This window comes from Oculina patagonica, chromosome 13 (genome assembly GCF_052425735.1).
Source record: "Oculina patagonica isolate OP01 chromosome 13, crgOcupat, whole genome shotgun sequence".
NCBI classification, from domain to species: Eukaryota; Metazoa; Cnidaria; class Anthozoa; order Scleractinia; family Oculinidae; genus Oculina; species Oculina patagonica.
The window spans coordinates 25498612-25519509 of NC_135770.1; the positions used below are offsets into that span (position 1 = coordinate 25498612).

General features: G+C 38.9%; 1 protein-coding gene across 1 annotated transcript in view; it reads right to left on the reverse strand.

The window, feature by feature from the left end:
• Window positions 1-20898, reverse strand: part of LOC144636242 (polycystin-1-like protein 2) — a 24038-nt gene continuing 3140 nt past the window's right edge. Inside the window, exons 4-11 of the mRNA XM_078495402.1 lie at window positions 20083-20214; window positions 19579-19773; window positions 18803-19030; window positions 17835-18548; window positions 16675-16911; window positions 4948-6273; window positions 4046-4214; window positions 1-3272 (exon numbers count right to left, since the gene is read on the reverse strand). Coding sequence (XP_078351528.1) covers window positions 1792-3272; window positions 4046-4214; window positions 4948-6273; window positions 16675-16911; window positions 17835-18548; window positions 18803-19030; window positions 19579-19773; window positions 20083-20214 — 4482 coding nt within the window. The 3' untranslated portion in view covers window positions 1-1791. The remainder of the gene's footprint in view (window positions 3273-4045; window positions 4215-4947; window positions 6274-16674; window positions 16912-17834; window positions 18549-18802; window positions 19031-19578; window positions 19774-20082; window positions 20215-20898) is intronic.

The following is a 20898-nucleotide window of genomic DNA, read 5'->3' on the forward strand; positions in this document are numbered from 1 at the left end:
GTAAACTTTATTTCAAAACGTAACCGTGTACAACCGAATATAACTTTGACAACGTTATAGATGTAGCAAGCATTCCACCATCGAGGGTGAAACCTAGTACAACTTACAAAGCTTACAACTTGCAAAACACTTGCATTTATGCAAGTCTCTACACAGATGATCTTTTCTCCGTTTATTAATCCTGAACTGCCATTAGACTTATTACAGTTCTAGGCTGTTCCATCGCAGTCAGCTATCCCCATAAATGTCAAATACCTACAATTTACGTCAGGTAACAGTAGGTGGTTTCCAGGGCTAGTTTAGTTTCACAAGCTCCTTACTGTCGGCTTTTCTTCTGACTACTGAAAAACCTCAAAAATCCCCTTTTCACAAAGTGCTTCTACATGTACAGTCGAACCTCTCCGTACGGACACCTCTATAATACGGACACCTCCCTAATACGGACAGTTACACCTGATCCGACAGAGGCCAAATTTCATCAAACTCTACCTCTGTAATACGGACACACTTCCATGTCCCTTCAGTGTCTGTATGAAAGAGGACCACCTGTTAAATGCAATTATAACTGGAACGCATCCAAAAAAGTTATGGAATATATTTCCTGTAGAAGCCCGTAAAATAAGTGTAAAGTTATGCTTTTAATGTACGATTGTCCTTCTTAAAATACAAGCCAATTGAGTGCTAAAAAAGTGGCAGGGCCCGCCTTTAATCTTCATTTCGTCGAACTCCGTGTTAGTATTCAAATACAAAAACGTATTATTATGATAAAAATTAATACCAAATATCCTTACAAAGTCTCCATCGGTTAAGGTGGGTTCCTGCATGCTCCCTTACAATCAAAGTCTTTTTGGTTTGCTTAACATGATTAATAATCACTCACCCCGAGGATTAGCCCAAAATCGTGCAAAATGTCGAAAATATTCCCTCAAACTGGGATTGTTAATTTGGTCTCTTACTTGAAGAAAATTGACAATTTCGCAAAAAGAAAGTATGCTATTACAATTTGTCGCAAATTTTGGTCTTACACACTTCCTAAATCGGTTGTTAATGCTTGTAAAGAAGGTTCTACCAAAAAAGTTACTTAAGAATGTTGAGGTTCCATTATCTACTACTTGAATTAAAACTCAGTGCCATTCTACTATGATACAATCATTCGGATTTTATGCGACCAAACCTCCAACTTGTTTTGTAGCCCCGTGGTTTGTGATCAGACTGAAATTTCTACAAAAATCTCCCCAAACCTATTTCAACCTCTTTGAGGTTATCGTTTTTCACGCAAAAAATGAAATGAAATTATGAAAAAATGGATATTTACACGCCCTACATTCGTGAGAAGTTAGTTTTTATAAAACGAAATTGATTTCCCTTCTGCGTTTGTTTGCTTGTTTGTTTGCTTCCGTTGTTGTTTCTTATTATGCCATTACAGATACCTCCCTTTCAAGCAAAAGTATATGAGACGTGACCCCCACTGCTTTTTACTTTTCTAACATGAATTCACTAAAACTGACTGCAGTTAAATTATCCAAGTCCAGGATATGTTGCTCAGTGTATTTAAATTAATGAAGTACGGGGCGTTTTTCTCGAAAAATTGAAATTTCTTTAAATCTTTTATGCTTCAAGGATTCTATTGTATACGAAACACTTTTGAAGAGTCAGCAGCATCCATGATGGTGACAATTTTTCTAAGAGTAAAGATTATGCTTCAGATTGAATAAAACAACTAAGGAAATCAATTTCGTAGTACCAAAACTTCTTTTCACTACCACACAGCATATGGGTACCCTGTGTTGTCTACAACATGGCGACTGAAGTGCCATTTACTTTCGATTTCATGTTTAGAAAGAGACTAAGCAAATCAGCGTCCTCCCTTATATTATCGTTCTCCTGATTTTGCGTGATTCTGAGGAGCACTGCCAGTCGTTGATCCACTTTTACGGAGCGTTCTTCTGTGCATTGGAGGATCACATCCGAGTTCAAACAAAATGGCTCAGCATCTGAACTGCACATGTTGACTACCACTGCTTCGTCGCAGAACAACTTCTTTACATCAGTTGTAACCCTTTTTCCGCTGCCAAATATCTCTGAGAGACGTTCCCCAACAAAATGGGCCATTTCAATATCCTCCGCGCTGTCTTCGACGTTGGTTTTGGCTTGGGTGTAGGATTCATTGAGCATGGAGACTATCATATTCATAAGAAAAATCAGCACCGTCGACATATAAAGGAGACCGAATGCTGGTCCAATGATTCGATTCTCGGCCCGAAGCTCCACCAGTGGGAAAGCTTTCCCGAGCAAAAACTCCAATTGGCTAGTGAACGCACCTAGATAGCTTGAGTAGATGCTGAGTGTTCGTCCGAACAACAGTTGCCCAGATAAGGCAAACGCGTTGAGGATGAGAACAAAAAAGAACATGTACGATAATTGGTAGCCGATAGACTGTCGAAAGGACGAAAATAAATAAACGACGGCGGGGTTAAAACGAATGAGATGTAGAAGCCTCAATGTCGCTAGGAATATCGACACCGAGATCAACATATTTTCGTAGCTTTCCCAGGATAGCGATGTCTGGAAGCTGACCAGGCCATAGGGGTTCCTTTGAATTTCCTTGATGCTCTTTAAGACGCTTTTTGCTCTGATCATGTAAAACGCGACCGATGATGCAGACGAAATGATTTGCAAGGCCTGAACAATGTTCCAAGGGGATGTAAAAAAGGCAAGGCGCTGCCGGAAAAGTTTAATCAACAGCACAGCAAAATAGAACAGTACCATAGCTATGAAGAGAAATTGGCAAATGAGATAAAAATCTTGAGTTCCCGATTCTGTGCTGTACAGTTCAAGCGTGTTAACCCGCTTTGATGTGAAGGCAGCTCCAGTGGCGAGTACCTCATAGAAGTAAGTGGCGATGCTGACTAAATTTGTGTTGGCGTTGAACACTGTAAATTCTACCATAACAGCTCTTGTTTGCCGATCAACCCAGCTGTGACTAGAGGCCTCATTAACAACGCGTTCTGCTGTTTCCTCGTCGTACCCAAGAATGGCTATGTAACCACCCCCCTCGTATTTTTTGTATCTACCCTGAACTGTACCACTGCCGACCTCTTCCGGGGTTTGGTATCGCCATGGTTCCGGACAAATTGCAAGAGCTTCAGGCCATGAAGTATTGTGTGGAAGAGGCTTCCAGTCCGGCAAGCTAAACAAAGTTCTGTCCTCGTTGTGTAATGTGTAGTCATAACGACATTTTTCGATAATGGGGCTGAGCCTGCCACAGGAACCTAAGTATAAAAAGATAGATCAATAAAGACATGAATACACTTATTCTAAGCGACAGACCATGAAAGTAATGGCGCTCCTGAAAATATCTATTGCCATAACTGTTCATTAGTAGGATGGCTAAAATGCGTGCAATTCCACAATTGGTTTCGGCTCCATTAAATCCTATACCAATTGCAGAACATTTTAGGAGAAGCCACCCACGATTTGTATCAGGAAAACACTGAATACTGTAAAAACCGTTACAAGGTGAAGTTACATGGGCAAGTTCACACCAAAAAGATCAGAAAAGTGAGAACTATCACAGACGACGCATTTTCAAGTTTGTCTTTCGTAATCGATATTCGTGTTTATTTTCGGCGGTCGTTGTCATCTTTTTTTTCCTTATTATAACTTCTTTGATGTTTTTTCTAACTTGGAGAGCTGTATCACTTTGAGATTGAGCCCCAAATTACGTATAGCGTGTTTGTTATCAAAACAGTTAGGAATTTACTGTACTCGATTTTGTCTCTGATCGGGCATGACGTTTTTTCCAATTTTGGTAACGTCTGACTTATTCACGTGTATGATTAAACAATTACAATTATTTTGCTCAACCATTTCCCATATATATCATGTATGGGTAAAAGAATGAAGGTGCAAAAAAGCACGCGCCTTCACTAATCAACTGGCAAGATTAGATTATGGCAGGAAATCATATGTGGGGCTTGCTAGTTATTTCGCCTCGCTACAATTGTAAAACATCACCAGTATGCTAAGAAAAAAAGTAACTCACTTGTTTTAACTCTGACTTGTCTCATCCGTGGCACACCGACCAGTATAGACATCTTGTTCTCAAAGTACACTTCCTGACTTTCCTTTTCACCGTTGTACCAGACTCCTGCGTAGACGTTGGGGACAAATATTTGTCTCATCCAACCCCACAGTCTGTGTGGGTGAGTGACCTGAAATTATTACGAAACTCGTTTTTAGAATTTGGAGAAATTGCTCTCCTGGCGACGAGGGCGACGTAAACTTTTAAATTCTAAAAAAAAGCGACGTGTATCGATTCTTAATTTTACTAAGAACATCCATCTTTGCGAGCAATCGTTAGGTCAGGGTCATCTTCAAAAATCATCGGTGGTGTGCATCGCAGCGGATGCACATGTCTCTTTCGTAAACGGTCGTCGCCAGTAGCGACACTTGGAAATTTTATTCACCTAATGCATGCACCATCAAGGATCGAGTCCGAAACATCTGGCTTGCTAACATCTCTTTATCACCACCACTAAAAAACGTTAATCCGCCACCCCTACCCTACCCCCCCCCCCCTGAAAAATTTGATTATCCAATATGCCTTTCATAACTTTCACCTCTACAGTAGCTAACCCTTTCCTTTTTTCTAACCTCTAATAAAAGCATTATCTAGGCAGATATCCTGATCAAATCTAATATCATGGCACAATTTTGACCTAGTCCATAGCAGATATGACATTGTCTATTCCAAAAAATTTGGCGGTTCAAGATGATTTTTGCCATTTATGAAATGAAAATCAGCACGGGCGGTCTTCAGAAATACGACATAATTGAAGTATTTTTTCTGACGAAAAACTTAATTAGCAGCAAATGCTCTTGATCCTAGCCAATCAGAATTCCGTAATTAAGGAATATAATCCTTCAATGGACCATAACACTTACCGTATCAAATTTTATGAACGGTTGGCGCATGGTATTTGTCATTAGGAATCGGTGGATGTTCTTGTTGCCATAGCAAACAATAGCCATAAGGAACATAAACAACAGATGTAGAAATATATCCCTCGCGATTCCTAATAGTTTGTTTTCTTTCTTCTTAAAATCGCGTATTTTCTGTAGCTCGTATTCCCTGCGACGTTTCAGTGGATCATCGTTTGGTAAGATACCGATGTTGTCGCATGCATCACCAGACGCCTCTTCTTTCGAAGATTTATTCTTGTTTCCCTTTTTCATCATCATTGCAAAGGCAACGGCAACAACTGCCTGCATAACCTTCACTGGCTGTAACAAGAAAATGTCTTGAACTAGAGAGGTTAGAATGGAAGCAAGCCACTGTTCAGATAGCTCTTTGCCCCACATTAAACTGTAGAATAATGTGAATGCCGCTGCAGTTAGAGTTGTCACGATGCACAAGAACCACCCAATGTAGATGCAGAGATGAGGGAGCACACACCCTGTCTCGCGACGGTGTTCCTCTACAAGATGCTGTTGTTTTTCCTCTGGTTCGTATTTTTCTTTATCCCTCTTTCCGGGTTTGCTTGAGCGAAATAGAATGACAATCAGGACATTAACAGGCGCAACTATTAGTCCACTCTGTACTCCAATGACAATCTGTCTCCAAGAAAACTTGAATGGTCCAACCTGTATAGTTCCGTCAGATTCACCAGCGGTTCTGTAAAACATTGCATTAGCAATCATGGCACTAAACAGCAGAGAAATACAGCACGTTGCTCTTTGCACACGTGTAAAGGCACTACTGGACCTTTTACCGATTACGGAAAACCACAAATGGCTATCTGTGAGTTTCTGGGGGGCAAGTGATCGTACGTGGTCTGCAAATGTGGCAAGATTAGCCTTATCCTCACAAAACACAGACGCTTCTATTTGCCCATCTTCTTTCTCAACAGCTAGCCATCGATTCGCTGGAAATATCCATTTTCGTTCAGTCTGTCTGTCCCTTATTATTGCATTTTCAACAAACCAAGATGGATTCTCGCCAGAGTTGTCATGTGCAAAAGTTAGTTCTGATAGCTCTCCAAACGGCCTGTCCGTGATGAGAACAAACCCATGGATACTTCCGCGTGCAAACATTTTACCTGAATCGTCTTTGCCGGGCAGTACAAATGTTTTGCTTTCTTCCTCCTCTCCCTTAATCGAAAGCGTTATATTGGCAGTTGTACCTGAATTTTTCCACACTCCAGTGCAAACAACCAATTCGTACAAATACGTTCCCCCTTCAACTAAAATTATCTCCCTTGGTTGTACTATCTGCAACAAGAGCAAGAAAAGAAAGGAAACAACAATATGTCAGATAAATTGCAAGCAATGTGACATGTACATTTGTATAACAAGTTAGGAAACAAGGATCTACCTTGCTCAAGGGTGAACCAAAAGAGTCGTGCCCAATGTATGAAAAATTATTACGCTGGAGAATAAACTGATAAACAATGCCTTCGAAACATCCCGGTACCACATTAAAAAAATAACATATAAAATATACTACGCAATCGCCCGGCGGTCCACACTTTAAAGGGATTGTCACTTCCTAAATTTAAAACACCTCTAAATGTGAACTGCATATTTCACTCTTTCAGTCATAGTACGTATTAGTTTCAAGTGCCCTGCAAGCCCGAATTGCTGTAAGATCTTAAAGAACTAAAACATGCTCAGAAGTTCATTAACTTTACAGTTGAGTCTAAAGATAAAGCTATCTAGGACTTCAAGCTCAGGTTGTTTGTAGTTTACTCCTTGATGGTTAAATTGACAAAAGCGCGTTAGAAAAATCGGATCTCGACAAAAAAGTTAATATTTTCGTATCTGCCACCCCGAGCATTAAAGATAAAGTCAAAGAAATCCGCCAGCGGTTAGATTTCTTCAGTATAAAGTCCCGGCTTAACGATCAAAATGTGTTCATCCAACATCGTGTTTGTCGCACACAACTTAGGGTGGCTGAACGACCAAAGAATGCTCGATGAATCACCAATCAAAGCGAGCCAACATAAAGCTTTGTGTGTTTTACGGCTTAAGTTATTCAGCGACGTCACATAGATGCGGTTTAATTTCTAATTAGTTGCGTTTCCCGCTTGGGCTTGCTTTGTTTGCAGATGTGACTAAACGTTCAAGTGTTAAAGCCAGTAAGAATCAAAGAAATGGCGGTCATAGAGCCCAAATATGATTTCGCCCATACTTTGTATATTGGTAGACCCAAGTCCGATACATATGCCAAGGATATTCATTTACTGTAATATTCACTGGTTTAAGAGGAAAAAGATTAAAACAATTTGCAGTACCGTATTTTCTCGATTAAACGCCGGACCCCGATTAAACGCCGGCTTCAAATAAACGCCGGGTCTCTGAGGCCAAGTTTTAAATAAACGCCCCCGGCGTTTATTCGGGGTCCCGGCGTTTAATCGAGGTCCCGGCGTTTATTTGAGTCGATCCAATAAGTGAAGATGTTCACTAGAAAAGCACTGATATGACGCGTACTATATGGTATACGGCTTTTGTTATTTTAATATAAATGTTTAACGAATAAGTCTGGCGTAGCATTAACTGCGGTTTATGACGTGCAATTACAACAACACAAAATTGAAAATATAGTAATGTAAGTCAATGTTCCGGCATGCTCTTTTTGTTTTTTTACGCACTCTCTTTCTTTTGTTGTAGTGCTCGCTGTCGCTAAAATCGCAAGGATCCCTCCAGCGTTTGTTTATCAGTTGTTTTAGCCTTGTCAAAAATTGTGCTTTCTGGGTGGAAATCGCGCATTGAACAGTAATAGGGACTTCAAGGCCGCCTTGTTCCAAGTTGCTAGCTGTTCTGTTTGCACAAAACTGATTACAATATACACGGGCCGTATGTAATGCCGTATGTATGAGAAAAACGGACATAATTTGAGGTCGGGTCCAAGGGATACAACGTCCCGCCACGACAAACTGTTCATGGGTCTCGAAGAATGTGAAAGAATAAATCAACTTAAAAATGATTGAAAATTTTACTTCATAAATAAACGCCGGACCCCGATTAAACGCCGGCTTCAAATAAACGCCGGGTCTCTGAGGCCAAGTTTTAAATAAACGCCCCCGGCGTTTATTTGAGAAAATACGGTATTTTCTTCAAAACATTTTCGCAAATTGACACAATTTGTGGCATTGTCAAGACAGCCAGGCGACAGTTTGAAATGATTTCCACACAGGTTCAGTTTGATTGATGCTTCTGTAATTGAATGACAGTGAAAGCAGTCCATTATCTCTGCTCACAAATTTAATATATATTTTTTGCGGGCCCAAGAGAGGCCCGCAACCCTAATCTTGACAGTGACCAGCGTATTGCTTATTACGCGTGCGCGCCACGTTTATAAAGACTATCTGCAAACCGGAAGTTGAAAATTTTGTTCTTCCACTAAGAACGATCGGAATGCAAAACATGTGTCAATCACGACAGTTTGTCGTAACACCGGAAGAGAAAAATCTTGTCTCCAAGAGCGATAAGAATGCGAAAAATGAGGCTTCTGTCGGACGATTGCAGACATTACGTTTTGCAGACGTTGTTTTATTGGTGTTGCTTTTGAGAAGATCTGCTGTGATTGTATCACAGATAAACTACGGCAAAGCGAATGATTCCAACAACGGTTATTCTCGAGAAATTCCTTGTAACACTGACAACAAAGCGACTTTGCCGACGGAGGAAAATCACATCTCAATTCACACCGCGTGCTTGACTACACTTCGCAAAACTGTCAATCAAAAAATCAACTCTGATTGGTTCGCGGCAATAGGAAACGATAAAAAACATTCGTGACTTAAGCGTGATGCGTTACTCGACCTTACTCGGAATAATTTTCTTTTGTCCAGTGATTTATCGACACTGTCTAAAAAATTTCATATCGTTAAACTTTGGCTTATTCACCATTGAAACATGGCAAACTTGTCAACATATGATTGGTAATATCAAACACGTAAAAAATCATCATAATTTCGCACACCGTCATTGAGATACTGTTATTCTCGGTGGACAGACTCCCAATAAACAACCGCAGTTTATAAAAGAAATCTCAATTACCACAGCTATGCCAACTTTTGGAAAACTTCCCAAAAACTTCGACTTGAAGTAATTTTCCAATAATTAATTATAATTAATTAATTTAGTAATTTTTTTTTGGCGTGCGCGCCACGTTAATAAAAGGCGAACAGAAAACGGAAGTTGAAAATTTTGTTCTTCCACTAAGAACGATCGGAATGCGAAAAATGTGTCAATCACGACAGTTTGTCGTAACACCGGAAGAGAAAATCTGTTCACCAAGAACGATTGTCACATAAGATCTAGGCTTCTGTCACATGAAAGATTGCAAACATTTCAATTTGCAGACTTGTTTTACGGGTGTTGCTTATGCGAAAATTTGCTCTGATTATGTCACGCATAAACCGCGGCAAAGCGAACGATTCCAACAACGGTTGAAAGAAATTCGTTATAACACTGACAACATAGCGAGTTTATCGTCCGAGGAAAATCACATCTCAATTAACACCGCGTGCTCGACTACACTTCACTAAACTGTCAATCCGGCAAAAAAAAAAAAAACTCTGACTGGTTCGCGGCCGGTTAGCGGCAATTAAGCGTGATTTATCATTCATCGCGCCACGTTAATAAAAGGCGAGCACAATCAGGGCGGGAGAAGGCTGGGCGATGAAACGCGCGCTCCGCGCTTTGTCCAATGTGTGATGCGGAGTAGGACTGGCACGAGCGCTCTTTCCGCTCTTCCGGTGCGAATTCTGGAAGCGAAAAAATGTTTTCGGACAAACCGAAAATCGGTTTTTCTTTTCGAGTTTGCGAGTCGCGAGATTTGCCTGATATGTCCACAACCCTTGATATTCAATAAAAAACAAATAAAGTATATGGCTGTAAATTGTTATCTTTGTTAAAAATCAATTTAACAGATGTTTAGTAAGACCACACTTGCTGCGTGTTGTGCAGTTTGAACACGACCAATTGGCTTCCGCGGTCTCGTATAAAAAAGCACATCAAAACACATCTGTTTAAGACTAATACATTTTTACGAACATACTAAAAATTTAGCTGGAGATATTTGGAGATAGCAGAGATATTCAGCAAAATTGCAAAGCACTTTTTCGTGTTCAATGTTCATGACGATTTCGTTTATGGTTTTTGATTTCTTGAAACTTTTGTCTACTTCGTTATGTCGTTCCGAAAATTCTACTTTGTCGAATAAACATCATCGATGTTGGTAAACTTTAACTGTTGGTGAGAATTGTTGTAAAGTCTAAGCACAAAAGATCGCGGAAGAGATCTCAATCAAGATTTGTTGACAATCAAAATCGCACTCGGAATAAAATTCAAGAGCGCGCGCTGGATTGCGTGTATAGGCTACTTGTACGCGTCAGATGTGCAAAGGTTTTTTTTTTTAAGCAATTCTTCCAATTATAAGTTATAAGGTAAGGTATAAGGTATTTTATTTAAAGTCGACACGTGGGGAGTGGTTGCCCAATCTCCCGAGCCAGGGGCTCATGTAAAAAACGCACGACTATTTACAAAAAAATTAATTACCGACATTACTATTACATTAAAATCAAAAAAGAAACAAAAAAGAAACTATCGAAAAAAACAGCCGGACTTAATAAAATAAAATTAACACCTCTTTTGAAGAAATAGTCAGATTAACTCGACTCGGGAGCAAAGAAACCCAAAAGCTTACGCGTACAATTAGCGCGTGCATGTCGTATTCACTTCACAGCGCCAGTTTGCTTTCAGCCCTGAAAAATTCGCCTTGTTCTTTTGACTTTGAGCAAAAGTAATTTCCAAAAAAAGGTGCTGACGAATATAGATAGAGATGGAGCCTAGATTTCGCTGGATTCTAGACCATTCTGCTGTAGAATGGAAGTATGAGCGGAAACTGCGTGTTTTAATCGAACCCAGTCTACTGCATCACAGCTTTTCACTCGGACCCGCTCGTTTCATCGCCCAGCCTTCTCCCGCCCTGGCACAACATAGCGAGTTTACCGACTGAGAAAAATCACATCTCAATTCACACCGCGTGCTCGATTACACTTCCCAAAACGATAAAAACATGCATTCCTTGCGTGACGCGTTACTCGGGATAATTGTCTTTTGTCCATTTAATCATTTATTTATCGACACTGCCATCTAAAATTACGCACTCTCGTACCAGTACCTTTTCTAAGTGCGTCAAGGCCCGCACTTTCTGACCTGTGGTTACCACTAGTTAATAAGTGTACCTAAATCCTCTCTGAAGAGTGATCGTTGGGACATCAAACAAACTCGCCAAAAATGCATGTGGTACGCAATGAATCTCAAAAGAAAAACCTCCTGAGGCAAGTTTAAGGATGGTTTTAGTTTTTTACCGTTTAGTTTTTTTAGGATCTTTTAAAGCAGTAAATTAGAGCATGCCTGAAGTTAGCGAAATTACCCTATCTGCCATGATCCAATATGCAAATTAGGTCAACACTCGAAAGATTGCCGCCTTCGCATTCGCAAAGAATTTGACAATACAAATCCCCCTTCGCGCTTATTGGGCGACGTAAGATTAGCAGAATGAAGCAAATATTTGTCTTAGCGAAATGTTGAGATAAACTGAATAAAAACCAGTCGAGCATTCGTAAACATTTTGCTGAAATTCGCTTACCTCAGTGTCCTCATTCAACAATCCTTCGTGATGTTTGGCTGCGTTTTGTTCGTTGCGCGGTAATTTCTGCCATATCTTTAACACCAGTCAAATTTGATACTGTAAGAAATCCACCTTATCCGACAATGTTTCATAACATAGCACTGTTCGCTGTTGCATGGCAGAACAACATCTCGCTGTAAACATCATGACAATATTGCTGGTTTTCACTGTCACGCAATCAAAAAATAAATTCGAAACCATTCAACCACAGAAGCTATAAATTTCAAATATTTTAGATGATAAATAGATAAACACTTTCTCCAAGTTTCGGGTCTGTGCGGTGTACCGTTCGCGAGTTATTTTCCGAACCTTTCCACGCAAATTTATAAAGCTTAGTATGGAGCCGCCATAACTGTGTCCTGCCGAGGGACACAGTAATGGCCGCCGTGATGTCAGAGAAACCATCTGGAGCTCAATTCTGTTTACAACAGCGGCCATCCTTGGCTCAAGGGCTAGTACACTTTCACATAAACACCACTTATTATATCTGAAATGTTTATTCTGCACAAAATGGAAAGGAAAGGCCTTTTTTCAAACAAAACAGCTTTGTCACGGCACTCAGCTTGATGTCACATACGACAGAAAGTCAAATATTTAAAATGCTCTGTTTTAAAAACGAATGACACTATCGATCTGGAAATTTGCAAAAATATATATTTTTAGTTTATCTTTCGCTTAATGACAACGACAATTTAGCAGGCCTAGTGAATTTAGATTTCTGAATTTTATGACGTAACATGAAAACCAAGAATTGGCAGTTTTCACGGTCCACTTGCTAAATGTCACGCAACACGATAGCCGTGACTAGGTTAGGAGAATTTGACGCTGAAATAGGCCGAAAAATTTTGAAAAACGTACACAGAGTGTGAAGTTTGTTCTTTCTTATAAACTGCTAAAGTTTGGCACTCTAAACGTCCTTTTTAAAAATAACCTGGAAACATAACTTCTTATTACCCTAAGATCGGGGTACATTGAACATTAGGGATGGATCATTAGAAATAGCCGGAAGGGGGTGACTTTTACCACAAAATTCCTGCAAGCGAAACTTGTCAGAAAAAAAATCTGTACGTGGCTGGGACTGAAAAAAATTCGTGCAATGGAATAGGCTCCTTTCGATATATTAAAATTCAGCCTGGTAGCGAGGCCTAGAGGATACAAACAAGAGAAGTTTCAAAAGCATGTTTCTTCATTTCTTTTGTTTGTGTCCTCTAGGCCTCGCTATCAAGCTGAATTTTAATATATCGAAAGGAGCCTATTACCTGTAAGTGTTGTATAATGGCATATATGAACCGCCCATCAGAATGCCTAATAAAATAGCATTTTTGAGGTTCTTTTCCCGGGGATCATGCCCCCCTAGTTTGAGAAATACCAAGCGAACAGCATCAGCTCAATACTATCAACTATTTGGTTGCAAACACACTTTACCCACACTAACAATTGCAGGCCTCCCATCAGAAAACAGTAAATCAAAAGCACAAACAGTGTTATCATCACTTTAAACTGTAATTTTGTCTAATATTCATCTTTTTTGCAGGGAGACCAAGGTTTACATTTCTAATAAGGGGGGTGGGGGGTTATATTAAACAGGCACTACCTATCTAATCACTTCAGCTCCCCTATAGAAAAATGAACGGTCCTTGAATCAGTGTCGCTCAATTCAAGAAACAAATCTGCGGAAATGTAACAATGAGATGCTATTTATTAATGATAATTGTTGCATGAATCTTAGATGCGTTACAAAAAAAATGTATCTTTGGGCAAAAAAATATTCATGCAAAGCTTCAGCACCAGAAAAAAGTTCCTGTAGATAAGTAGGCCTTCAAATAAAAAAAAAAGATTCTGCACAGAAAATGTTTTATCCCCCCCCCCCTCCTGTTATTTTTTAATGGTCCGCCCCTTATAAAATATTGTATCATAAAAAAATGAAATAAGAAAGATTGTTGATTTTATTGTTGTCGTTTCTTTATACCAAAAGAGACACGAAAATTTACTGATCCCGCATGACTAATTATTTGCTAAGGAAAAACTTTGTAGTGATGTGGCATGAATTTTCTGTACGGGGAGAACGTTCAAAATCTCACCCTAAAATTTCTTCCACGATTTTTGTCTTTTTCTCCAGTTTTCTGCCTAATCTCGGCTTTAAGCGCTCAGGCTTATGGCTTGGATTATACTAGTTACAGTTCCAAAGCAATAAGCTTGCGAGAATCTTCTCCGTTCTTTAAATATTCCATTTCTTACACACTTGACCATTTCTAAAGATAACCGATTCCAATCCCAGCTTTGAATGCAAGGCGTAACGCTGGACGATAAAATAAGGAGAGAATAAATAACTGATAGCTTCTCAGACTGTACAAAAACCCGTTTTTGTCAATTCCGAAGCAGACCGCACTCATAAAATGCTTGCTACTGCTGCACAAAAGCATCCTTCCTTGCGAATAGAATAAAAGGTTCTCTTGGTTTTTTGGTCGAAAATAACTCGTTTTTTTAGAATTCAGTGGGGGTTTCGGTAAGTTAAAAACAAAATTCGCTTGTTAGTTTACCAATAACTGCAGTTCATTTTTTTTTTCAAAAGCAAAACGTTTGGAAAAGACAGAAATATGCAAGATGCTATATGTCGGCGCGACAAAAAGTCGCCGGTTGTCTTTGATTAATCTTGAAGGTTTTACACGAAAACATCAATACCTCCGTTTCTTAACGAAAATGACAATCACGAGATCAAAACATGGATTTTATCTGTAAATTTTTTTACGAAAATTATCCACCGAGGCCATGGCCTCGGGGACTATAATTTAAAATTCCGTCAAAGCGCAAACAAAATTAATTAGACGATAAAACAAACACGATTCTGAGTGTCACGCAAACTGAACAGACAAAAATAGTGCTACACGGGCAAATACGATTACATTCAGATAGGTTTATGGCCTAATTGCCTACACTTTAACTGGGGCTAACTATACTGCGCTTTGTAAGAAAAAATTAAAATAAAGTTAAAATAAGGGGTTATTGCAGCAATCTTCATCTGTTTACTGTCGTACACGTAAGTCCATGCCAAAATATTTTTCACGGTTTCTACTGACTCAAGTACTCTTATTTATTATTAAATTTTCACGTATGGACTAAGATTGCCAATCAAAATACGAAAATTTGGATTCGTGCATTTTAACAGTGAACATTAGAGATTTGAATATTGTTAAAAATATATAAACCTCATCATGATAAAGTTGGCGTCACGGGCACGCATGGACCCCACCCTTCGCTCGGGTCCTTGGCTTACCTCACGAGGTAGGATCCTCGGTCTTGAATCTGGTTTATCTTTGACTAAAAAAAAGGCACATGCCATTCTCAACTTAAAACAATTTGCAATGTAGCCAGTTCATTTTCTTGTGGGTACAACTTAAAGAAAACGAATTCTAAAAACTTTTTATTCTATTAATGAATTTATATAAAAGCCTGAATCAACCACATATTGATTACTGTAACGCCTGACTGTGACGTTGATTGGGATAAGTGCGGCATCGTTTTTTCCGAAATGCTGCAGACGCTCCAAACAGCTCGTATTATTATGTGAGGGTGCATAATCAGTCGAGCCGTAATCTCCCCCCCTCTCAAAAAAAAAAAAAAAAAAAAAACGAGAGATATAGGGAAATCCTTTCTATAAGTCAAATTTAGAGAGAGTCAAGGGGACTTTTTTGTCGGCCGAACAAAGGAACTACTTGATGAAACATGTTGTTACTAGAAGGAGTCTGGTAAAAAAAAAGACGAAAAATAGTTGACATAATTCAGTTACAGTTTGTATTCGTATTGCGTGACAGATACCACTGGACCGTTAAGACTGCTAACATGTCAACAACGAACTGTAACAGTATTTGTTTATGGCCTGCACTGAACAGTGTTTTAAAAGGAAGTATTGCTGGATGTGGTGGATTTATTTAAATACTAAGCTTCAATTGCATTAAGGATATAGCAAAATTTACCACACAACGAACAAAACGCAGCCAAACATCACGAAGGATTGTTGAATGAGGACACTGAGGTAAGCGAATTTCAAAATGTTTACGAATGCTCGACTGGTTTTTATTCAGTTTATCTCAACATTTCGCTCAGACAAATATTTGCTTCATTCTGCTAATCTTACGTCGCCCAATAAGCGCGAAGGGGGATTTGTATTGTCAAATTCTTTGCGAATGCAAAGGCGGAAATCTTTCGAGTGTTGACCTAATTTGCATATTGGATCATGGCGGATAGTGTAATTTCGCTAACTTCGGGCATGCTCTAATTTACTGCTTTAAAAGATCCCAAAAAACTAAACGGTAAAAAACTAAAACTATCCTTAAACTTGCCACAGAAGGTTTTTCTTTTGAGATTCATTGCGTACCAAATGCATTTTTTGGCGAGTTTGTTTGATGTCCCAACGGACACTCTTCAGAGAGGATTTAGGTACACTTATTTAAAAAAATATATTAAATTTGTGAGCAGAGATAATGGACCGCTTTCACTGTCATTCAATTACAGAAGCATCAATCAAACTGAACCTGTGTGGAAATCATTTCAAACTGTCGCCTGGCTGACTTGACAATGCCACAAATTGTGTCAATTTGCGAAAATGTTTTGAAGAAAATACTGCAAATTGTTTTAATCTTTTTTCTCTTAAACAAGTGAATATTACAGTAAATGAATATCCTTGGCATGTGTATTTGACTTGGGTCTACCAATATACAAAGTATGGGCGAAATCATATTTGGGCTCTATGACCGAGTTTTTGACGATCATCTATGATTTTTACTGGCTTTAACACTCAAATATCTGCTCGTGAAGCAAAATTTTGGATAAAAATGTTTGATCGTTTAGCTGGGGCTTTCATATTTATTATCAGCGTCACCATGATAGTCAAATACGGATAGAAGGAGGTACAGACTTATATTTCATGTCATGTGTACTCCCATGTGCTAATGTGAACCTAAAATACTAACCCCTTTTTCGTCTCTGTTGTCTGCCCTCCTCGCAAATATGATTGTCACGAAATACAGTATGAATACACAAACGATTGTAGCTAGGACTGCTACGTTCCCAGTCTCACTCAGGCGTGTAAACTCCACGAAAACTTTATCGAAGTCGATAGGATTTGGCGCCTGGACTAGGCTTCCACCAAACATGGTTAAGTGATTACAAAGGCACTGAAGAGAGCCATCCTTTACACTAGGCTTTACCTAAAGAGTCAAGAAAACCATTTATTATACGACTTCAATTCAGTGAGAAGTTGCTGCACGTGAAGTATTTTTTCCTCTCATAAGAACTTTTATACAACTTTTTTTTTACTATTACATGGTTGAAGTGAGCGAAAATCGAAGGAAATCAGACCTTCCATTTTGTCACATCTCATTGCTATTCAGAGCGTGTGGCTTCTATCTACTTCTAACCATATTACCTTTCGGTCACATTGACAAGAATGACTTAACGGTGTAAATTATGTTGGTGAAATAATAATTTACAGAAAAAAAATATTGTAAATATATAACAATAATTCACTCAAAGCAAAGTGGACACAGATGCACGAACATTTAGCGAGAAGAAGTCGCGGTAAATATGTTCCAGTGTTCACTGAGTCTTGTGAAGTTTTGAAAGCAATGCAGTAAAATTGGTAAAACTTCCTGAGGTAATGACTACAAAAAAAGAACGACAACATTTTGAAACAGCACCACTGTGCTCGTTATAACATCTTGATGCCTTGAACACTATTTCGTGAGAATATTTTATAGTCCAAATGAATTTGTAGTTATCTTCTAAAAGTTTCCATGTTATAAATATCCCGGAAATGGAGTGATTTCTTTTCAGTGAACGAAAAAAAAATTAATTCAATAACTGTCCACCATGTTCACTTGCCTAGATGAGAAAGTTAGCTTAGTAACTAAAGTGCTATTATATTTAGTGGGTAGTGAGGTAAATATAGCATCATTAGCCAAGCTTTTTCTTTTATTTTTCTCTCGGAATAATATTTAAATGATATAATAGTTGACCATTCACCTAGTGAGGCATTTCAGGACAAATGTGAACCAGTACAGAAAAACATGTCTTTTATGTCCCCAATTTCTAAACTAGATGAATATGTGGGTCCTTATTCTTAACTTATTACCTTGCACCCGTCTGAAGTCCATTTTTCTTGATTGACAGACCAGTACAAACAGCTTGATTGGCTGATTGACATCTTGTAATGAACATCTGTCCTGGGATCGTATTTGGGGACAACGGTTTTGTTGTAGCCTTTCGGTGGTGGATCCTTAAACCCAACACACGATCGCTTTTCCCTGCCACTACCGAAACAAGACCTCTTCCTTCTTTCGTGACTTTCATAGTTCTTTTCTTCCAAGTACAGGAGACCAAAGTAGACCAATGTTGGTTTAGTTGGGAATACTGTGATATCCAATACTTCAGGCTCACACGTTTTCTCATTGGGTTTGTGTTCTAAACGTTCTTGGCACGATGCGTTGAGAACAATGGTGTAGTTTTCGTCAAAGTCCTTAGGCGATGGCTCAGAACCAAATTTAACAAACACCTCAATCGCAGCAGCATCATCTTGCGCTTGTATTGCAAGTGTAACTGGGACACCCACCTGTTCCGCGAAGAACGATCGAATCGTCATTTTGTAGGGTTGGAGGAATTTGCTTGCAGTAGGTACTTGGTCAGACGTATTTAGATTGTTTGGAATCGTAATGAGAATGTCCTCAGTCAGGTTAGCCACATTGACAGTCTTTTTACCCTCGTTCTTCAGGTCAAAGCTGCAGACACTTGATGTCAGTGACTTGCTGCCGGAGTCATAGGAGTATGGATTGAAGTCAAAGATCATCATCTGTAAATGAATTCAGACAATTGTGCAAGATACTTGTATTCCGTACTTTTTTGCCAAGCAAATAAGAATCAGGATCGGAAAACGGCTTATTTAACTTTAAGGCTCTTACAAATCTTTCACGAAGAAAAAAAATACCCCTTAATCACATTAACCTCACTTACGCAGACAATTTAAGTAAATAAGCAAGGAAGTCAGGAAACAAGGAAGTACTAGAGCAAGGATTATATGAAAAAGCAAAGGAGCACGGAAAATACCTTTGCGTTGACAATTCCATTTAAACCAGGCATGTCAAAACTATCAGGTAATTGGAATTGCGCGCCTTTCTCTTCCATGTCAAGTCCTCTGAGCTCTTCGACTTTGACACTTCGCAGCAAAATTTTCAAATCGGACACGTCCATATTTAAATTCTCATATGGCACAAGACGATTGGAAATTGCATCACTTAGTGCATCCAGCTGTTCCACTGCTTTCTCGACGGCTGCCTGCATGAATATAAATTATCTCATGATCATCATTAACTTAAACAGGGAAAATATTCCAGCCCGCAGATTGGTTACGGGGAGACTGACGATACTGATAAATTGATTTACACTTAAAAACCAATTTCAAATTGCAGGCAAACTTTCTAAACGATTAATTTAAGTTTTTGACACAAATGTTTTGACTTCGTTTAAACAGTAAACTTAGCTTTAAAGTTGTTTCTAATTTAAAGTGAATGTCTGATGATGTTGTTGCCAGAATACTAAGACATGCATTTATTGCGTAATAATAAATTAACGTTATTTTGTTTAATTCGTTATTCCTTTTTTTCTCACTTAGGCCAGTGTAATCGTTAGACATGTGGCGTTAAATTAGTCCTTTGGTCGGTCGGTCGGTCGGTCGGTCGGTCGGTCGGTCGGTCAGTTGGTTAGTCAGTCAGGCGGGGGTCACTGTGTCATTCTGGCAGTCAGTTAAGCGTTACTAAATCACTTACACTATATTAGTTTAAATATGTAATTCTGGGGTTAAAATAAATTTATTTCTTACGTACCATGGAGATAAAATAGCTCTTATCTGTTTTGTTCATTCCATCACTCTCATTAGACACAACATGCAACATGTTCCCCAGACATTTTACAACAAGTATGGCTGTTTCCTCCATCTGACTAGTAAACGGCTCTTCCGCGTCCGCAAGTGCGGCGACGAAAAGAGCCAAGACTTTGTCCATGAATTGCAACGTTTGGTTCTTCAATAAATAGAAACGGAAAGTATAAAATTAAAATCGAAATACTCTGTATTTTTCGCGGTAAACTATAATAGAAATGATTTGATGATGAGACTTGCAACAACTTTTACAAGATCTTTTCACTTGACTCAAAAGATGACTTCCTTCAGGCTATCGAAACGTCAGTCGCCAACAATAGTTCTTTTTAGAATTACTCTCACGCGGACGATCACACTATACGACCCTACTGATACTCCTGGGTTCAAACCATTTACTATAAAAATGGTTTGGTTAATATCAAAGTTTATATGGTATTTATTATTTGCTTACCAGAGAACTGCAGTTAATACATATTGCATCCTTTTCTTCAATAGCTAGGGAAACCACAGACAAAATCGATCTTGATATAGGAATGTTAACTGGCGTTATGGCAGTGAAACTTTCAATTATTGTAGCGACAATCTGCAATGTCAAATGTTGATTAGACAGTTAAACAAGTTCCAAGCTTCAAGTACTTTATTTTAAATTTCTCCAGTGTTCAGTGAGTCTGGTGAAGTTTTGAAAGCAATGCAGTAAAATTGGTAAAACTTCCTGAGGTAATGACTACAAAAAGAAAAGGAGTTGGGAGGAGGGGGGGGGGGGGAGAGGAGGTCGCTGGCGAGAGCTTCCTACTTCCCGGGCCAGTCATATCTCCAGTCATATCTCCCTTTCTTGATTGTTGACGTCCACCTCTGTGCCTCAGGTATAAAAAAGGTAGGGATTTGTCAAGTTAGGGTATATAAAAAAATATGGATATCGCTCGTTTAGGTATTGAAAAGGACCTTCAGTTAAAATGTTTCGAACAGACGCTCCTTATGACTGTATCATTTAATTTGATTAATTAATTTTAAACGCTACATAATAATGACGTTAAAACTTTCTGTTAAGGCATTTGTCATGTCTTTTTGGCATATGAAAGAGTTACTTTTTTCAGTAAAAGTTAAACAAAACGGGTGCCGTTTCTGTAACAATGGTATATACAAAGTTAAGGGCTTGGATCTCTGGGCAAAGCCTGCCGGTACAATACCTTTTTAAGTATCCCCCTCCCCCTATGGATTCCAAATCTCGTACCCAGATATCTGTTCATTTCGCAGAAGAGTGAAAAGA